Here is a 21,819-nt window from a genome sequence, read left to right on the forward strand (position 1 = left end):
CTCAGACAATTCATTTACAAGTGTTAGACAAGAGCCCATTCTCGGGCTCTATCTAGACCCCTTCCTGCAACACCTCCACAGTCTTGGCCCAGCCTATATCTTGCACCACATCCCTTAGGAACCATTCTGTCTATCCAAACTACTTCTAAACTTCTGAGACTTACCTTTATTCAAGGTGGACCCTCTTCTAGCTTATTATTACCCTTTTGTTCTTTGGTGCCTGTGTGCTGGGTCACATCCAACTCTTTGCAGGCAGATTCTTCACCACCGCACCACCTGGGAAGCCTTGTTCTCCATGCATTCAAATCCTGCCTCTATCTCTGATGCTCAAATAAAATCCAGCTTTCTCCATCTACCCTTCAACTGACCATTCATTTGGAAATTCATTAAATTTTCCCATAATATTAGTTGTATTATATCTTTGGATTTTAACGTTTACCCTGTAGTAGTATTACTTCCTCAGTTATACCAATCTTATCTCTCAAATAAATGGCAAATACTCTGAGAGCTGAAATAATTTCTTACATCCTTTCTTTACCTAAAAATGTTACTTAATAGCTAAGACCTCAAAAATGTTTTATTAATTTGCTTCTAGATATTATCTAATATATTTAATGATCTATATGCTTATTATTTTTCACAAACTAATGTACAAATGAATTTAATTTCAGTATAACAATTTTAAAGAGTATCTGTCAATTAGAGAGTTTTATATATCCCCCTTCCTGCCTTACATTTTAAGTTGTGTTTTATATAAAGACAAATCATGGCCTAAAAATTCTTTTCTTTTTATATCAGCAACAATAAAAACTCAAATGTAATTAGTTCCTTACAAGATGGAAAAGAAAGAAACACTGTTGAACTAGGACTTTGTGACATCTCTGCCAACATCCAGCTCAGTTTTTGGTAAAGAAAAGAAGATTGAATTTATCAATTTCTGACATTTCTTCTGCTCTACCATATTGTCAAACACATATAGCAAAGACAAAGAAGAAAGTAAAAATGAGTAGATAACTTTGGGGCAAGTTTAGGGTTTCATCTGTTTGCACTCTTCAGTCACTAAAAAAAATACAAATTGAAGGCTAAATTTTCACATATAATAAAATCACAAACACAAGGCTCACTGAATGGATGTGAACAAGCAGACATGCTTATTTGTAGCTACTATCAGCTTACATGCAAAAGCAAAACACAGTGGAAATGCATGAAAATTAGTCAGTATGTATGTGCAGGCTACATTCTGAGTGCTTTACAAATGATCCACAAATGCTCGGAAGTGAGTGGTAAGTGCCATTATGAAGCCAGATGACAGGATTTGATTTTTTTTTTCCTACCAGTTTTCTCAATTCCCACTTGAATCGGTTTGGCTGGCTCTGTTATGCCTTGGAAATGATGTCAATACAATTCTGAGACTGCTGCTAAGGAGCACAAAACATTATAGTCCTATATAAACAATAGCTATTTATCTTTCTCTTTCCTTTGACAATTGGATTTTTGGCTCAATTTCTTCTTGAACATTATATGACTAGAGTCCCATAAAATTAACCTGCATTTATATTCAATAGGATAACCAGTCAAAATATATGAATTCAAATTAAATATTTCTGGTTTACACATCCCAAATAATCAGTATGCCTAAGCTCATCAACTGGGTGTTTTAACAAAACCTAAGTCAGTGTAATCCCCAATAAAAATTCTTGCCTAAACGTAATTTCTTACCCCTCCCCAATTTTAAAATAGCTTTTGATTACCTTAAAGCTGGAAATGAAAGTATTTTTGTTTGCACTTTTAAGAGTCTGATTGACCCATTCAATGATAATTGCATCATTTACTTTTTCACCCTCTCCAAGATCCGATAACACATTCAGTGTGTACCTGTAACAGAAAAGATACATATTTAAGGCTGAAAGTGGTGAAATTTACTTATATCATTTATATCAATATTTAGATGAATATTTAAGAAATATTTCAATTCTAATAAATATTTCTAATTTTACTCTCGTATTTGCACTTAGTAGATTCCAAAGTCACAGAGTTCAGTAATCAGAAACAAAAAATACTATCTAGTATATTAAAAAATTAAAACAAGTCTTTACTAAGCAGTTTTTCAGAGGCATTAAATAAGAATAATTGTGTTTCTAGAGATTGAGTCACTTTCAAAACAAAGTAAACATAAAAAATTTATTGTCAACAACAAATCATTAACAATATATTTTGCATTGTATATTTCTTCTGTGTTTGCTATTCTACAAAAGTAGCTAAAATTTTCCTTCAAATGACTTGTTGAAGGAAACTGATAGTGATGCCACAAACAAGTCAGTCTTTACCTTCTCATCAGCTGCCACACCAACGCCAGAGTGAGTGTTGAATTTCCTTCATTTAAGTCCTGCCCAGCAATGCCAACCAAGGAGAATTTGGCCTTATTCTTCCCAAGTTCCACTGCATAGTTACAGTTTTCAATCTGTAAATAGTAAATAAAAGTTTAGGTATCACGACAAATTTTTTAATGTATTTCTTGAATAGGCCAGCTTAGTTCAGTCATCTGAAAAATACTTGTGATGACACTGAAAATTTATAACAATTTCATATCCTAGTAACCAGTGAAATTAGGAAATAACTATTCCATTTTATAGCTGAAAATATCAGATCACCAAGGGGTTAACCAGGTAAGGAAACAACTGACTGAAAAGTTTAAAGATCCTCTCTTACTCTTAAAAGTCTTGACTGTCCAAGATGACACAGTGAATTAGTGGTAAATCTGAAACTAAAAACCCAGTTTTCTGTATTCCATCAGTTGAGGTAATCAGTGTTCTTTTGTCTACATTTAAAATTAGTGAACAGCGAAATTGTTTAAGAATCTAACTTCATCTCTAATATTTTATATCTAGATCTCACCCATCCTTTAAAATTAAGCTTTTAGCCAATGATTTTCAAAAAAGGATTAACCTTAACTATATCATCTGCTTCTTTTTGAACTTTGCTTCTTTGTTGAACTTCCAATCATGATTATCTTATAATGCTTATGCACCATCTTCTACTTAGCATTTTATGAACTTTCTTTTGCCAATCATACATAAGCTCCTTTTAAAGGAAAAAAACTATAAAATGCACAAACCTGTATCATATTCTCCCCACCCCTAGCTCGGGACTCAGCACAGTGTCCTGTCTACAGTAGGAATCGGATGCATGGTAGTGGTTTAATCACTAAGGCATGTCTTACTCTTATGACCCCATGGACTGTACCCTGCCAGGCTCCTTTGTCCATTGGATTTCCCAGGCAGGAATACAGGAGAGGATAGCCATTTCCTTCTCCAGGGGATTTTCCCAAGCCAGGGATCGAACCCAGGTCTCCTGCATTGCAGGCAGATTCTTTACCATCTGAGCCACCAGGGAAGCCCTGTCCCCTATAGTAAGAATCTGATGCATGAATACCAAGTAAACTATCTAACTACTTCTTTCCAGTGATAAAAGTACAATTAAAAAGTTTTTGTCTATCCTAGTCTCTACAGAAGTTCATTATTTCCAGTCATCTAGTATTATACTTATCTCAGAACACACACTCATTTGTGTGTGTATATACATATACATATACACACACAAATGAGTGTATACATATATATATACATATACACACACATATATATATGCCCCATACGCGTATGCACATATATATGCTCAATCCCAAGGAAGGGCAATGCCAAGGAATGTTCAGACTGCCACACAATTGTGCTCATTTCACAAGCTAGCAAGGTAATGCTCAGAATCCTTCAAGTGAGACTTCAACAATACATGAACTGAGAACTTCCAGAAGTACAAGCTGGATTGAGAAAAGGCAGAGGAACCAGAAATCAAATTGCCAACACCTGTTGGATCATCGAAAAAGCAAAAGAATTCCAGAGAAACATCTGATTCTGCTTCATTGACTATGCTAAATCCTTTGACTGTTAGGATCACAAAAAACCATGGAAAATTCTTAAAGAGAGGGGAATACCAGATCACCTTACCTGCCTCCTGAGAAATCTGTATGCAGGTCAAGAAGCAACAGTTAGAACCAGACATGGAACAACAAACTGGTTCAAAATTGGGAAAGGAGTACATCAAGGCTGTATATTGTCACCCTGCTTATTTAACTTGTATGCAGAGTACATCATGTGAAATGCTGGGCTGGATGAAGCTCACGCTGGAATCAAGATTGCAGGGAGAAATATCAATAACCTCAGGTATGCAGATGACATCACCCTAAATGGCAAAAAATAAACAAGAACTAAAGAGCCTCTTGATGAAGGTGAAAGAGGAGAGTGAAAATGCTGACTTAAAACTCAACAGTCAAAAAACATAAGATCGTGGCATCTGGTCCTATCACTTCATGGCAAATAGATAGGGAAACAATGGAAACAGTAACAGACTTTATTTTCTTGGGCTCCAAAATCACTGCAGATGGTGACTGCAACCATGAAATTAAAAGACACTTGCTCCTTGGAAGAAAAGCAATGACAAACTTAGACATTGTGTTGAAAAGCAAAGACATTACTTTACAAAGGTCCATATAGTCAAAGCTATGGTTTTTCCAGTAGTCACGTACAGACGTGAGAGTTGGACCATAAAGAAGGCTGAGCACCAAAGAATTGATGCTTTTGAACTATGGTGTTGGAGAAGACTCTTGAAAGTCCCTTGGACTGCAAGGAGATCCAACCAGTCAATCCTAAAGGAAATCAATCCCGAATATTCATTGGAAGGACTGATGCTGAAGCTATAATGCAAAGAGCTGACTCATAGAAAAGACCCTGATGCTGTGAAAGAGTGAGGGGAGGAGGAGAAAGGGGCAACAAAGGATGAGATGTTTGGATGGCATCACTGACTCAATAGACATGAATTTGAGCAAACTCCATAAGATAGTGAAGGACAGGGAAGGCTGGCATGCTGTAGTCCGTGAGGTCGCAAAGAATTGGACATCACTGACTAACACTTCCACTTTCAAACATTTAGTTAAGAAAAACAGTATGACTGATTTCTCCTAATTTTCTTTCCCAAGTTAGTTAAGACCTAATTACAAAACAAGTAAACCTGAGAAACAAAGATATACCTTTTTTTAAGAAGAAGAAAATGTTTCCAGGAAAAGTGAGAAAAGGACTACACAATAACAGAATTTGTATAAATTAATGGGTACTGTTCTTTAAAAAGCAGAATGCAAATTCCCAGAGGTCAGTGTGTTACAAATAAAAATGTAAGAAGATACTCTGAACCTGCTGTAATATCTGCCTTGCTCCCTTAATGAGTTAAATCTTTGATATGCATTCATTTTTTTTTAATGCATGGAGATAATGTTACAAAATTCTTTCTCTTTCCCAGGATTATAGATTTAGGCTTCTAAATAGAAATATGCACATAACTGAAAAAATGGATTCCTATGTATGGAACACAGCATCAGAGCTCTGTTTATGTAATAGTGTGGATAGAAGAGAGAAAAACCAGCATATTTGGGGCACTCCCCTAGTGGTCCAGTGGGACCTCCATGCAGGAGGCATGGGTTTGATCCCTGGCCAGGGAAATATTAATAAGATCCCACATGCTACAAAGTATGGGCAAAAGATTTTTTAAAAAAGCAAGTTTTCCACTGCCAGTCATTGCAACAGGAGAATTTTTGAACAAATTGTAATAATTACTCATGTAAAATGTATTTCAACAAAGGGCTATCTATTTTATGGCTAGTTTGAGTACAATTCCTGATGAGAATGATGGTGAGAAAAGAGCTCGGGGTTAATAGTTTAGAGGGCCGAGATGCTGATGTGACGAGCAGTGAAAGAGAAAATGGAAATGGATGCTAGCATAAGGGAAAAGATGAGTTCTACTTTTTGGCAACATTTGATTCCAAGTTGGGCAAAATAGTTCTAAGATGAAGAGAGGTACCAAACTAGAGAAAGAATAAGAAGTTAGGTTCCTAGAAGTAAGCCATGTCTATGGTGGTACTTAACACTCTAAAAAAGGATCTGCTCCCTAAGAATATAAATACAGAACGTTAAGAGCATTAGACCAAGAACTGAGCCTTGGAACTGAGCCTAGAGTTGTCAGGCTAAAAGTTTAAAACCCTGTGAAAGGTAAGAAAAACACAAAGCATGAAAAAACTGGAGAGTATATAGTCTCACAGAATTAATGGAAGAAACGATTACCAAGCATTTCAAAAGTGAAGATCAGATAATTTGAAAATGAAAAAAACTATATAATGGGAGACAGAGTTCCAAGGGAAAAGAAATACCAAAGAAACACTGAAGAAAGGTTATTTAAGTGGTGCAGTTTTACCAACTTCACAAATGAAGCTAAGTGACATCCAGTGATGAATGCCCAAAGTTGATAAAAGAAGTCCCTGGATACTGTGTCATGAAAGTACTGCTTCTTTATTTTTTAAATATCTTGAACTTATTTCAGGACTTGTGTTTCATTCTATAAATAGCTAGTATTTGTTGAAAGGGAACATTCTACATATGATTAGTTTGTGACATCATATAATTAACATTAAAAACCTCCAGGTATAATGAATGAGGGTTCAGTTGGTTTTCCTGTTACATTTTGCATCTGAAATTTTGATTTAAAAAACTTATATGAAATTAGGTAACAAAATTTCCTGAATTTTACTCCCATGATAATTACAGGCATATCAAATAAAATATAAAACACAGATAGTCCAACCACTAGAAATACTGAAAAATGTGAATATATAGAAACCTCTTGTAATTATACTACCCATTTAATTACTTTTAATATTATGATGCCTTTCTTCCTTGTCTTTCTTTCAAAAATAGGATTTAAAAAAAATTTACAAAGTCTATAAATACACAGTCTAGAGATCAAGAGGAAGAAGTCCATTTTGAACACGTGTCTGTGTATGTGTGCGTCATACTGAGTGAAGTAAGTCAGACAGAAAAAGACACATCATATGATATCACTTGTACGAAGAATCTAAAAAAAAGAGTACAAATGAACTTATCTACAAAACAGAAATAGTCACAGATGTACAAAACAAATATAGTTTTGCCAGGGGTAAGAGGAGGAGGGATAAATTGGGAGATTGGGATTGACATATACACATTATTACATATAAAAAAAGATAACTAATAATGATAGATAATAAGTGAAATTATAGGTCAATTAAAAGGACTTTTGGAAGATTATTGATATATATTACCAAACTGTTTTAGAGAGTTTATACAGATGAACACTCCCTCTAACACTGGATGTAGTACAATCCATTTCTTTTGTTTTATTTTCTTTGGTTACACCATGCTGCGTGTGGGATCTTAGTTCCCAACCAGGGATAGAACTCAGGCCATAGCAGGCCCTAACCACTGGACCACCAGGGAATTCCCAATTGTTTCTCATCTTAAATTGCATTTCTTTACTGTGGGTGAATATTTTTTCATGTGTATATTATCTATCATTATTTATTTTTCTGTGAATTGTTCACACATATTGTTTACTCTCCCATTTTGCTATTACAATTTTCGTAATTGATTTGTATAAACTACTTTTATGTTAAGGATATTAACCATTTATTGTTCTGTTGCAAATATGTTTCATAGTTTATTATTTTTATTTACTTTTAAGTTTTGTTTCTGGTGTTTATTTTTGCATAAGAAGTTTTAAATTTGTATGTAATCTACTATATCAATAATTTATTTGTAATTTATCATTGTAAGAGTAAATTATAATTCACTTCCATTTTCTTAAAGTTTTATTTATTACATTTAAGCCTTTAAGTCTTCACTTATATTCCACTGGATTTTTTTGGGTGGATGATTTATGGTGAAAAGTACTTTTTTTCCCTACAAAATATTTACTCACTTGTTCCGGCATCATATTTTGGATAATCCTTTCTCTCCCTACTGGATTCAGTAAGCAATTTGTTATATATTAAGTTCTTATATTTTAGGATAGGTTTTTAGGCTATTGTAATCCATTTGATTTTTGTATGCATATTAAACTATTTCAATTACTTTAGCTTTATCATAAGATTTTTATGTTTGCTAACAGCTTCTCCCTCAACATTCCTAGAAAATGTTCTTGATGATTGGGGCCTGTTTCTTATTCCTTTTTATTTATTTATTTATTTATTTTTTGTTTCTTATTCCTGTTGAACTTTAAAATCACTTTTATAATCCCATCCCCCAATATACACACATGCCCACATATGCATAAGGAGATTTATTGTAATTTTAACTAGAATTATTTCCCACCTGTAAGTCAATTTGTAAGAATTTGAATATCTTTATAATATTTAGATTTCTATCCAGGAATATGGTTATAGTTCTATTGGTTATATTTCACTAGAGATAATTTCTAACTCATGATACTGCAGGCTAACTTCACAGTTCAGTTCAGTTCAGTCGCTCAGTCATGTCCGACTCTTTGTTACCCCATGAATCGCAGCACGCTAGGCCTCCCTGTCCATCACCAACTCCCGGAGTTCACTCAGACTCACGTCCATCAAGTCAGTGATGCCATCCAGCCATCTCATCTCCTGCTACCAATCCCTCGCAGCATCAGAGTCTTTTCCAATGAGTCAACTCTTCACATGAGGTGGCCAAAGTACTGGAGTTTCAGTTTTAGCATCAGTCCTTCCAGTGAACACCCAGGACTGATCTCCCTTAGGATGGACTGGTTGGATCTCCTTGCAGTCCAAGGGACTCTCAAGAGTCTTCTCCAACACCACAGTTCAAAAGCATCAGTTCTTCAGCGCTCAGCTTTCTTCACAGTCCAACTGTCACATCCATACATGACCACTGGAAAAACCATAGCCTTGACTAGATGGACCTTTGTTGGCAAAGTAATGTCTCTGCTTTTTAATATGCTGTCTAGGTTGGTCATAACTTTCCTTCCAAGGAGTAAGCGTCTTTTAATATCATGGCTGCAGTCACCATCTGCAGTGATTTTGGAGCCCCAAAAAATAAAGTCTGCCACTGTTTCCACTGTTTCCCCATCTATTTCCCATAAAGTGATGGGACCAGATGCCATGATCTTCGTTTTCTGAATGCTGAGCTTTAAGCCAACTTTTTTAACTCTCCTCTTTCACTTTTATCAAGAGGCTTTTGAGTTCCTCTTCACTTTCTGCCATAAGGTTGGTGTCATCTGCATATCTGAGGTTATTGATATTTCTCCCTGAAATCTTGATTCCAGCTTGTGCTTCATCCAGACCAGCATTTCTCATTATGTACTGTGCATATAAGTTAAAGAAGCAGGATGACAATATACAGACTTGATGTACTCCTTTCCCGATTTGGAACCAGTTTGTTGTTCCATATCCAGTTCTAACTGTTGCTTCTTGACCTGCATACAGATTTCTCAGGAGGCAGGTCAGGTGGTCTGGTATTCCCATCTCTTCAAGAATTTTCCAGTTTGTTGTGATCTGTCAAAGGCTTCCTTAGAACTCATAATACTCACTTTTGCCCACATTGCATTGTATCATAGTTATTTGCACACATATCTTGAGCTTCACAGGTGGCACTAGTGGTAAAGAACCTGCTTGCCAGTGCAGGAGATGTAAGAGAGAGATGCGAATTCGATCCTGGGGTCAGGAAGGTCCCCTGGAGGAGGGCAGGGCAAACCACAGCAGTATTCTTGCCTGGAGAATCCCATGGACAGAGGAGCCTGGCAGGCTACAGTCCATGAGGTCACAAAGAGTTGGACACAACTGAAGCCACTTAGCATGCACACACACATATCTTATCTAATTTCTTTAGGATTTCCTGAGGACCAACTCCATGACTTGCTCTATTTTATATCCTGCATTGTACAGTATATTCAGGTTGTAGGTAATCAATTAATATCTACTGAAAATATTAACAAATAACCAGTAAATATCTGGCAAGTTTTGGCAATTATAAAATAGGAATTCATGGATGATGCATCTCCAAGAATATTAAATTCTGCTGCTGCTGCTGCTGCTGAGTCACTTCAGTCGTGTCCGACTCTGTGGGACCCCATAGACGGCAGCCCACCAGGCTCCCCCATCCCTGGGATTCTCCAGGCAAGAAAACTGGAGTGGGTTGCCATTTCCTTCTCCAATGCATGAAAGTGAAAAGTGAAAGTGAAGTCACTCAGACCTGTCCGACCCTCAGCAACCCCATACTCCTCCGTCCATGGGATTTTCCAGGCAAGAGTACTGGAGTGGGGTGCCATTGCCTTCTCCGTCTTAAATTCAACAACTTGTTAAAGTTGTAGTTATACAAAGTGTCTGACTTGGAGGACTAGTTTCATCTTTCCAAACACAAAAGCTCACCTGTATTAAGGATAATAAGCATAACATGATTTGGGATGAATCTGTGGGGACAGATTACATTTACTAAGCTTTATGAAACTCTTAAGTCCTCTGTTTTATATGAGAACAATAACAACAGATCCACGGGCATTATTTCATTCACCTTCTTCATGTTCCCTCCGAGAGCAGGATAAGGAGGTTTGTTCACATGGCTCCAGTCAACTGGCACACGGATCATTTCGTAGAGCTGAAAGATGACTAATGCATCTGCAAGGTCACTAAGACAAGAGAAAAAGAAAATGAAGGAGGAGGAAATGTCGGTATGATCTGGTTTTACTAAGCACACTGGAGATGGGCTTTGTCTACAAAAATACAACAGGACTACTGAATGCTTAAAGAATGGCAGGCAGAATAGATTATTTGACCCAGAACTTGTAATCTAGGAATCTGTCCAAATTTTTTTCATAAACGTGTACAAAGATATATGTATAAGGATATTCACTCCCATGGTATTTATAAATTTAGAGACAATTTAAATGCCTGACAGTAGGGGCTGTTGAGTAAGTTAACCTCACCCTGGACTCCTGGACCATTATAAGATGGAACAAGGTAGATCCCTATGTTCTAACATGAAAGCTTTATACAACACACTAAGTTTAAAAAAGCAAGAGGCATATATTTAAGTATTTAAAATATTATTTTTAAATATTTCTATTTAAGATATTATTAAATGTATTTTAATTACATTTATACATTTTAATCTTTTAATCTAAAATATTAAAAATATATTCAGAGTTAGTAGTATTTAAATACCTCTATTCATAGCCATTACCTCTGGGCAGGAAAAAAAGGAACATGGGATGGTAAGATGGGATTATCATGTTTTTTTGTTGTTGTTGTTCTACATACTTACATACTTCCTGAAGCTTGTACCATGAGAATGAGTTCATCTATTACTTATGTATTATGATTTTTTAAACTTTAAAAATCACAATAGCTACTCAGTAGGAAGCTGTTCATGTCAAACAGTGAGGGTTAAGAGGAAGGAATTTAGGAGAAAGTAGGAGTTACTGAAGTAAAAATACTACTACTTGGGATTCAGAAAAACATGTTCTCCTGAGGCACCCAGAGTACATCTATTGAATCTGTTTTCAATTCTGTATGGTAAGGACATAAAGCAACAGTGACTGATTTTTAAATTGCTAGCTCCATGCTGAATTACATGAGTTTTCTCCCTCAACAGCTTGTTCATTGAGCTCTGTTTTGCTAAGGTTCATATTAAAGTTACTTTGCATCTCTGAGCACACACCATATGGCCATGCAGGGGGCTGCGCCCTGCACTGAGTGAAGGAGAGAGAAAGTCCTCCTGTCTTAAAAGAAGCGTCTTCTTTTGATGAAGGTAAACAAGAACTAAGTCATCTATCAGCACATGGGGAAAGTTGTATGAAAAGTAAATCACTGAAGTAGTTGTATAGGTTCTGAAATCTCATTTCATGAATGTTTTTGTTTTTTTACTTTAAAGGAATTCATTCTTATTTCTATGTAGTATGGTATTAATACTCATGTTTTGCAAATAGGGAAACTGAGGCCCAGAGAGTTGAAACAGTTTCCAGATGTGTTCTAGAACCAACCTGTCATAGAAAAATTCTAGGGCTGGTAATTCTTAAAATATATTTAATAACTTGAAAGGAGAGAATTTTCAGTTAAAAACAATCTAAATGATTCTTTTGCTTTGGTTTAGGTTGGGTTTGGTATACTGCGGGTGGGGAGCTAATCACTTAGGGGTTGGTTTAGGAATATGACCCAGACACAAATTTATGGACATACAGTTCTGGTGCCAACTAAACCTCTGGTTCTTGTTTTTCTATATCTTGATGGTTCTTTTTAAGGTGATTTTTGAGAATTTTCTGAATTTCCTTTACCCCTCCAAAAATTACCTATACCTGGAAACCCTGTGCTAGCAGTTCAGGAACTAAATAAAAATAATCATCTTTAGCTAAAAAATTTAGCCAATTATTCTCCACTGTCAACCACAGAGAACTCTAGTATTCCTGACATTTATGACGCTACCATGAAGTCTCAATAAATTCTAATCTCCTAGTTTTAAATGTCCTTATTAATTTAAAAAGAAAATACATGTTTATTGTAAAACAAAGAAAAACCCTCCAAAACCATATTTAAATTACTAACATTAAAACTAAGTCTCCTCACTACCTTAACCCTCCTCTCTAGGTTGTATACAGTTTGGTTTTAATCCCTCTAGATTTTTTAAAAATTCAAATACGTATATGTATATACTCAACTTTAAAATAAAAATGAGATTATAGTAGTCCTATTATATCATTATGTTCTCTCAGTTATATATTGTAGACATTCTTTCAAATGAGTCCATAAAGATCTAACCTTTTTTTTTTTTGAGAAAAAAATTTCTATATTTATTATAAGTACAAAAGTAATGATAAAGCAGTATCATATTATATATTTACCTCAAGTAACAAGTATATCACAAGAGAAAAATTGAGAATCTCTGAATTATGTATTTTCTGCCTTTTAATTGTGGCAATATTTAGTGGGTTCAGAAAAGTAATATTTCACCTGAGGGTTTTGAATCAAGGATTTTTAGTGAGATATCACACTTAGAAAGATAAAGAAGGCAACAGAGTTTGCAGTCTTATTAAACTGCTATCCCTTTAGAAGAATAAGCTTAATTAGCATCCCTCTTTACATCCAGTATTAGAGTTCTTTACTGCACCACTACTCTGAGAAGTTCCAGTCTAAAAGACATATGTCTTTTGTTATCCAGTTGGAATTCACACACTCCTATTAAAGACTTTATGAAATTTAAGTCTATCACATCAAAGCTAGTTACCACAACCAGGCAATACTGATTTTAAAGACTATTTTGAATATACACCAAGAAATAACTATACCATAAATCTGATCCAGTGAACATGGTCTTTTGTGGTATTAATCTTCAGTTCATATTTAAATAAAAGCAGTTATTGTTCATTAAGAAGTTTCCTTGGTGTGTAAATTATTAATAGGTTTAGTTAATTAGAAAAATATACAATTAGCTGGAGCCGAGTTCTTTTGCATTTTTAGGCATGCTCAGGTAGATCTTGTAATGGAGAAGGATGGTTTCCTCTCATCTACACCTAGAAAGACACCTTATTTGCACTACTGGAGAGCACAAGAAATGGTTCAGTAAAATATTTTCTTAATCCTATCAATGTTAATAATGTGTTGTCATTTTTAAACAAAAAAGAATAAAACAACAAGTATGAAGGGAAACAAAGTTATTTCTACAAATTAGAAAAAAGTATTCAGAACAAATTATAGGATAATTAAAGTTTGGGGCAAAAATAAATAGAATGTGAATTATAATGATGAACACTGATAAAATAAGAGCAATTAATATTACTGTTCTTCTAATCTGTTAAACTTGAAATAATTTATTATTTTCCTGATTAGCAATTATAAAAAAGATGAATTATCTTTACTAAATTATTTATATCATCAAAAATTATAACAATAACATCATAATATTATCTTTTCAAATAATACTTTTCTATTAAAATCCACTGTATTGCCAATCCTCAGGATTCTGAAACTCTAAATGTTGGCTAAAATTTTTGAGATTTTTACAAAATATTCTCATGTAAACACACCTACAGTTTGAAACTAGAGAAGTTGGACTCTGGCCCAGAAAGCTAAAACACATAAAATATTTACCTGTACAAATGATTAATATATGGGTTGACTCCCAGGGAATTCATCCAATTCCGAAATGTCCTCTCTTCCTTGCTCTCTCCTAAAGTAGACACAAGTTTACACTGATGATTCAGGACAAAAAAGGAATCAAGAATTGCATATTAAACCATTCTGGCAGGCACAAACTGGTCATACATATTTTGTATGCCATGGTTCCTATGATACAACAATCTTTTTGTTTGTTGTTCAGTCACTAATTCATGTCTGACTCTTTGCAACCCCATGGACTGTAGCCCACCAGGCTCCTGTGTCCATGGGATTTCCCAGGCAAGAATACTAGAGTAGGTTGCCATTTCCTTCTCCAGGACAATCTTTTTAGGGAAGAAAAAAAAAAATCTCTTTCCACCAAAGCTCCCTTTCCCCCTGTCTAGAAAGTCTCCATTTGCTTTCTAAATGTCTTCATCTAGAGTCCCTTACTTGGTGTTTGTAAATTACTGAGCCATTAGTTTCTGTGTTCAGAAAAGTAACAGGTAAACCTATGTGGTCCTATCTGTAGTTATGACTTCATGCAAAGGGGACTGGTGCAAAATTAATAAAACAACCTTTTAGGGTAACATTAGCACTTTAAACAGAAATAGAAAAGCTCTACCTTTCCCAGTGTGGTATCTCTAAATCTGTACAGATTATGGCTTTACACAGGAAAGTGTCTGAGCACACAAACCTACATTTTCATCACACCAAACAGCAATGAAGAGGAGAGGGGATTAGAGGTAATATAAAAACAAGCAATGAGGGGCTATAACTATTTTATAGGCTTCCTGGGTTATTTTAGATTGTCCCTACAGAAAACACATAAGGGACATAGCCCCTATACAGAGTGCGAAAAGACACAGTTCATCATAGTATAGTAAGTCACTAGACCTCAAAGATCACCTCAAGAAGTAACTCCTGGAGGCAGTATTATTAAACCTGAGATTACGTATGGTCCTTGAGCTTCCCCTTCATAGCAGCGCTTACCCCATCCATAAGGGGAATGTGGGCTCTGGTATGGACAGAGAGAGATGGGGGCTCTTTTGCCATATCTACCTTTTAGGAATCGCCAGCATTGCAGATTGTCCTAAGGGGCCATCTAGAAATATTATTGTTTGTTTTTCAGCTAAGTTAGGGGACAATGGAATAGCCTTGCCTACCTCTCATCACTAGACTCTTGAAAATGGAAACATTTATACGTCTCATCACTTCCAAGATGTGGACAAGTCCAGGTCACCATCTGAACTTTGGCTTGTGGGGGATCCCCAGGATAATCTATCACATTTGACCATCTGAGCACCAGGGGCCCATTCCTATCGAGTCATCCTTGCAGTCTTCTTCAGACTGAGTGTCACACATAGAGTAAACCTACACACCCAGAACAGAAATCCAAATCTTGTAAAATTTAAAAGATTCTGGTTTTTGTGTTGACTGTCCCTTGCATTTTCATGTGGTTTTCAATACCATTATCTAAAGCCTTTCCCATAATCTGCTTTAATTCTTCTCTATTCAATTATATAGCCATATAATTTCTTGCTCGGAGAAGGCAATGGCACCCCACTCCAGTACTCTTGCCTGGAAAATCCCATGGACGGAGGAGCCTGGTAGGCTGCAGTCCATGGGGTTGCTGAGAGTCGGACACGACTGAGCGACTTCACTTTCACTTTTCACTTTCATGTATTGGAGAAGGAAATGGCAACCCACTCCAGTGTTCTTGCCTGGAGAATCCCAGGGACGGGGGAGCCTGGTGGGCTGCTGTCTATGAGGTCACACAGAGTCAGACACAACTGAAGTGACTTAGCATAGCATAGCATAATTTCTTGCTGAAATTTTGTCTCCTCTGGTCTATATAAAAGGTCTGCAAAAAGGATCCATCTGTTGTATCTGCCACAGTCATTTTATAATACATAACTGATATGAGAATCTTTTTAAAAAGAACAAAGTTAAACTACTCCTAGAACTCATGCTTGCCTTGTTTTGGGAGTTATTAAAAGGTACATAAATGGAAGCGAGAGTCAGTCCATAAAGAAAGCTGAGTACTGATGACTTGATGCTTTTGAACTGTGGTGTTAGAGAAGACTCCTGTGAGTCCCTTGGACTGTAAGGACTTCCTACCAGTCAATCCTAAAGGAATTCAGTCCTGAAAATTCATTGGAAGGACTGATGCCGAAGCTGAAGCTCCAGTACTTTGGCCACCTGATACTCACTGGAAAAGTCCCTGTTGGCTGGGAAAGATTGAAGGCAGGAGGAGAAGGGGACGACAGAGGATGTAAAGGTTGGATGGCATCACCGACTCGATGGACATGTGTTTGAGCAAGCTTCGGGAGTTGGTGATGGACGGGGAAGCCTGGCGTGCTGCAGTCCATAGGGTCGCAAAGAGTCAGACACGATTGAGCAACTGAACTGAACTAGGTGCAAATTAAATATTTCAACTTTCCTGAAAGTGACATAAATGTAACCATACTATGATTAGCAGCTTGATGCATGTGACTTGAATTTATCTTTTAGTTATTTCTCTATTACATTCTGGTATTTTGTTATATGTATAAATTTTTTCTAGTAATTAGAGAATTTTTACATTATTTTCATCTAGGAAAATCCCAATTATGTTTTAAGGTTTCAAACACCAATAGTGTAACAACAGTTTAATTTTTACTAAAATAATATCCAGTTTCTGCTGGACCTGATGAGACAAGACACTAAACCTGCATTTTCATTGACTTCTGTAACTATTATAGACCAGTGTTTTCTGTTTCTTCCTATTGCTCGAAACTAATTGTATCATTATTTTAACTTTTGATACCTGGAAAGTAAAAGAGATTTTAAAAGTGAGCATTTATTTATCCACTACCATTTCAAGTTGTCTTGGTAAATAAATGCTCAAGGCCAGAAGCACTGTGCATTCATGGAGGAGTCATGGTAAAGCATTACAAAAACATATGTATTCCAGACCGGAAATGTTGTCTGGAGTTCAGACAACTAAAGCAATCTTGGGCGTAAACTCTTAAAGGCTGATAGAAAAGACAGAAAGAATTATAAGACATTCTCTTCATTTTTAGGACTAAACTGACATTGCAATTGATAAAAGTTTAGAGAAAATAACAAAAGTAGGCTACTAAGAGGAAAGGAAGGAAAATATATTGAACATTCACTACATGTGCTAAAGTGGTGTATTGTTTTCCTCTTCCCGATCATTAGAGAGCACACAAAATTTGTTCATTAATGAAAGGTCACTTTAACTTGCTCTGGAACTCTTCAAAATAAGTATTACTATTAAGTCTGGTTTTATATATGAGAAAACCAAGGCTCATAAAAGTGCTCAGTTATTAAACTGGGGGTATCGTGATTTAGACAAAGTCTAATTCCATGGTCTATGTATTTTCTATTACCACAAATAAATTTTGAGATGGTCTCTGTATCGGTAGCCCCATATTTGGCTCAATTTAATATGAAGATTTATTATTTAATTGGGCCTTTACTTTGCTTTAGTTCCATACACATAAAATTCTTTGCCAATGAGGACATACTAATACATGAATATGAAGGTGATAAGGTTAAGCTTCAAATTTCATAAGGATCTACAAAAACTAATGTACAGAAGAAAAAATTCCAGTGATAGTCGACGTCAAATTCATTTTTGGCAGATGTATCAGGACATACATATGTTCTAAATAAAGATGACTGATAAATATTTCCCACAGTATTTTTTATATAAATAAATACTAATGGAAATATTTAGCAATCCTGTTCACACTGAAAAATCCCAAAAGCATGCTGAACACCAGCAAAAGAATTCAAACGTGACAAATAGGAGAACGAGCAAGTTGGAAAAGATATCTAGCAAGAATTCAGTGACTATAAAAAGCAGGTCATTTTTAATATGCCACTCTAAACAATGCCTTCTACTATAAGGCAGAGAGGAATTTTGAAATTTTCCAGACTGATAAAAAAACATAGCCATCTCCCTTTTTAGTTTTTTTAAAAGTTATAACCCCTCACCCTCAATTTCTCTGCTGAGAAATCAACATTTTTTAATCTATCTTACCTCTCAGTTACATGTCTATGTAGAGAACACAATCTTTATTTTACTGAATCTCAGAAAGAGTGAGGTAAAATCATAGTCCTCCAACAATGTATTTGTTAAATCTGAAGCTTCTTTGTTAATCAAAAATCTGTCATTATAAAGTGACCAGGACATTGGAACTCTGGTCATGGTAGTCAAAGAGAAAAAGATGATAGGGCTAATTTCTCACTCTGTCTCACAGACGAAGAGGGAGTAAGATGGGTGATGTGAGACAGTGAACACTGAAGTTCAGGTTCTCCCCACCAGGAAGAATCCTCGCCTCAGAACCAGCTTCTCCAAAGGCAACTATCAAGGCTACTGTCGGAGTAGTCCCTAACCTCTGATAACCGCCACCACTGCCACTATTTTTACTTTTGGTTCTAGTACGAACGTGGGTCTTGGTATACATGTGAGCAGTTGTGAGGATGAGAGGAAAAGGAGAGAGGCTGGAACAGATGAGAAAGAATGAGACATTGAGCATGTTTTTGTCATTATGATGATTCATATATTGTAAGTGTCAATGACATTTAGTAAATGTAAGTAACATAGCTAAGCAATACAAAATGATATATGTTATAGATCCTAAATCAATCCTTTCAGAGATTCTTGAGATAAAAGATAAGTGTGCTTATTCACAGCAGAGGGATAAAGGCTTTCCATCAAATCATGACATCCAGTTGTCAAAACTGATCCCTAATGTGTTTACAACTCCACTATCCCATAATTATAGAAGGCAAATTAGATAGAGTTTATTAATCAAGTCTTGCCCTGCTGTTCTAATTAAGTTTCATTTGTTTCTTGCTTGTCATCCTTCATTCTTTAGGCATATTAAGACAGATTAAAAAAAACCCCAAAACACAACATGAACAATGCAAAAAATATCAACCCAGATAGAAAGAACAAATAGTACTGATAAAAAGCACATTCAGAATGAATATATTTATAGAGTATAGAAAAGTACTAAATACAGTACCTACATTAGGAGGGGTCAAATCTGCATTTCATGAAGCAAAATAGGAAAGTATTATAAATTATGAGATGGAAAACAACAGCCCACACACAAGACAAGTAATGAATATTGTAAATTTTTTCAAGTGAACTAAAAACAGAAAAAAGAGAACAATACTGGAGTCAAACTGAAGCTTTCAAAGGAGGAAAAAGTTACAAATAATTATTTTTTCAATAGCTATATTTCATTGTACATATTGGTGGTGGAATTATGTAGTCATTTAAGAGACTATTTTAAACGTATGATGGTTTTCACTAAACTCTTATGGAGAAATGACAGACAAGTACGATTTACCTCAGCATTTGCTTTTAACCCAAATGAACAACAATTTTCTTTAACTTCTTAATGCACGCACATGCCAGCACACAGTCAGCTACATCTCCCTCCGCAATCCCCTACCTCCGACAGTGAAGTAGGACGATGTCATAAAAAGATACACAGTGAATCAGTTAAAGACAGAAAGAGCATACCTTCCAATAAATTCACATCGATGTCATTATTATCAGGCTTGTGGAGGCCTGGGTACGTGTTAAACAGATTAGCTACAAAAGCCAGGTTAAGTTTAGGATTGCCTGAAACCACATCTGCAGGAGTAACAAACTGTCTGCAGCCCAGTTTGTCTGCTTCCTGAAGCATGAATTCAGCACGCTTCAAGTCATTTTTCTCCTAAACAATGAAATAAAACAAAAGTGGTCAAGATTAAACTTTTGATTAGCATAATTTCTTATTCATATACATATTTATAAGCAATTACTTTTCTGGAAATGAATCAATGGATGGCTCAAAAGGAGGTCAGGATGCACAGCAATTCCAAATTAACTTCCCCATTTCTTTTAAATCAGTAAGAACAAGTCTCTGAGGTTTCTTGCTGGAACCAGAAGAATATTTCATCCTCAAAGCTAAAGTACTCAACAAAACTCTCAAATATCCTATCAGTAAGCTGCTACCAAGTTGCTTCAGTCGTGTCAGATTCTGTGCGACCCCATGGACTGCAGCCTACCAGGCTTCTCCGTCCGTGGGATTCTCTAGGCAAGAACACTGGAGTGGGTTGCCATTTCCTTCTCCAAGTAAGCTGCTACTGGCTGAATTATAGGTAACTTGTTCAGGGCCATATATTAGAGTGCCTTCTGGCCAAGAGACTTACTTACAAATGGTACTAATAAAAAGATATCTACTCTGGTATTTCCAGTGTATTCTTTTCTCAGTGAAAAACACGTTGGGATACATGTAAAAAAATACTAAAATCAGAAGGAACACACTTTTCACAAATGCAAAACCTTGGAAACAAACCAACGCTTATCAACAGGAGAGCAGATGAAAACTGAAACTGTGTTAATAGTCATATAAGAACATACAACAATAGGAGTGACTCTCAGTAATATACAACACTCAAAATAAACACTAGAAATTTAAGTACAACATGATAAACTTTATATGAAGTTAAAAAATAAAATGCAAATTTTAAATCTGTAAGAAATACACTTAGTTGAAAAAAAAGTGTATTAAAATAAAAGCAAAAGAACATGAGCATAAGAATAAAGACAATGATTATCACATTAAAGGCAGGCAGAGAGATGGGACAGGGAAGAACTACACAGCTTTATATAATCTGATGTCAAAGTCCTAGCATTCTTGTTGCATTTCAATACAACAAACAACTACCAAAGAAAAATAAATTTAAACAAAAACATGCATGGACCCATGATGAGAGTATATCATGACCAAAGACTAAGATTTATCTAATTTTATGCACTAGAGTTGTAAATAAAATGTAACTGAAATCAGAGAAAGCAATAAAGTCAATGTTATCAAACAACAATAAAAGCACCTTGAGTAGACATGAACAAGGCATAATACATGGACCTTATTTAGATTTTAATTCAAATAAATGATAAAAAGAAAATCTGACATTTATGAGGCAACTGGAAATGTCAACACTGATTAATCATTTTGATACTACAGACTACTGTTATTTTTTTAGGTACTATGGTTATATTTTCAAAGTGTCTTTATCTTTTAGAAATACATATTAAAATACTTATTGATGAAATGATAATATGTCTAGAATTTGCTTCAAAATAATATGGAAGATGAAGGAAATAGGTAGGTAATAAACGGAGAAGCAAAACTGACCATGCATTGATAGCTGTTGAACCTGAGGAATGAACTCATGGTAGTTCAGTATACTGTCTGTTCACTTTTGAATAACTTTGAAACTTTCTGTAAGTTTTTTTCAGTTCCTAATATTTGTACTCAAGCAAATTTTCAAATTGTGCATAATTGCTTTTAGATTTTATAATAATGTGAAATAAAATTAGTGGTGACTCGAATTGCCTTTAAAACTAAACTTGGATGTTACACTTTAAGCACTTAATAGATTTTTATACAAACTGTAATCTGATCAGATTTTAACATTTAGATGTAACCCTGGTATTTACAGTTTATGCTAAAAGAATGGACTTCCCTAGGAAATTTTTAGATGACCCAGGATTTACATCAGTCCTTTCTACATCATAAATACTAGAATTGCCATCTTTTATTTTGCGTATTGCCAAATATAAATGGGAAGAAATGATAATTGATTGCTTATGAATCCATTAGCAGCTTGTTGCTCCCTTTCCTTGTACACTGTCACAGCTACAAAAGCACCCGAGTGAGTTCCAGTGATGTTGTGCCAGGGACATATAGGTGGGCATAAAGTTGATTCGACACATACTCAATGTCAGGATCCCTTTCTTCACTCATGACAGCCATATG

At 35.4% G+C, this 21,819-nt stretch overlaps 1 protein-coding gene and 1 long non-coding RNA gene across 5 annotated transcripts in view; one reads left to right on the forward strand and one right to left on the reverse strand.

Moving 5' to 3' along the window:
- LOC138988856 (uncharacterized) overlaps positions 1-21,819 on the forward strand; it is a 123,270-nt gene that overhangs the window by 11,904 nt on the left and 89,547 nt on the right. The gene's annotated exons all lie outside the window — the stretch shown is intronic.
- The window catches only part of PLS1 (plastin 1), a 129,544-nt gene that overhangs the window by 9,098 nt on the left and 98,627 nt on the right, over positions 1-21,819 (reverse strand). For all 3 annotated transcript variants that reach the window (XM_070374962.1, XM_070374968.1, XM_070374955.1), the window contains exons 10-14: positions 19,533-19,728; positions 13,982-14,060; positions 10,413-10,527; positions 2,328-2,461; positions 1,752-1,875 (exon numbers count right to left, since the gene is read on the reverse strand). In XM_070374962.1, coding sequence (XP_070231063.1) covers positions 1,752-1,875; positions 2,328-2,461; positions 10,413-10,527; positions 13,982-14,060; positions 19,533-19,728 — 648 coding nt within the window. The remainder of the gene's footprint in view (positions 1-1,751; positions 1,876-2,327; positions 2,462-10,412; positions 10,528-13,981; positions 14,061-19,532; positions 19,729-21,819) is intronic.

This window comes from Bos mutus, chromosome 1 (genome assembly GCF_027580195.1).
Source record: "Bos mutus isolate GX-2022 chromosome 1, NWIPB_WYAK_1.1, whole genome shotgun sequence".
Taxonomy (NCBI): Eukaryota; Metazoa; Chordata; class Mammalia; order Artiodactyla; family Bovidae; genus Bos; species Bos mutus.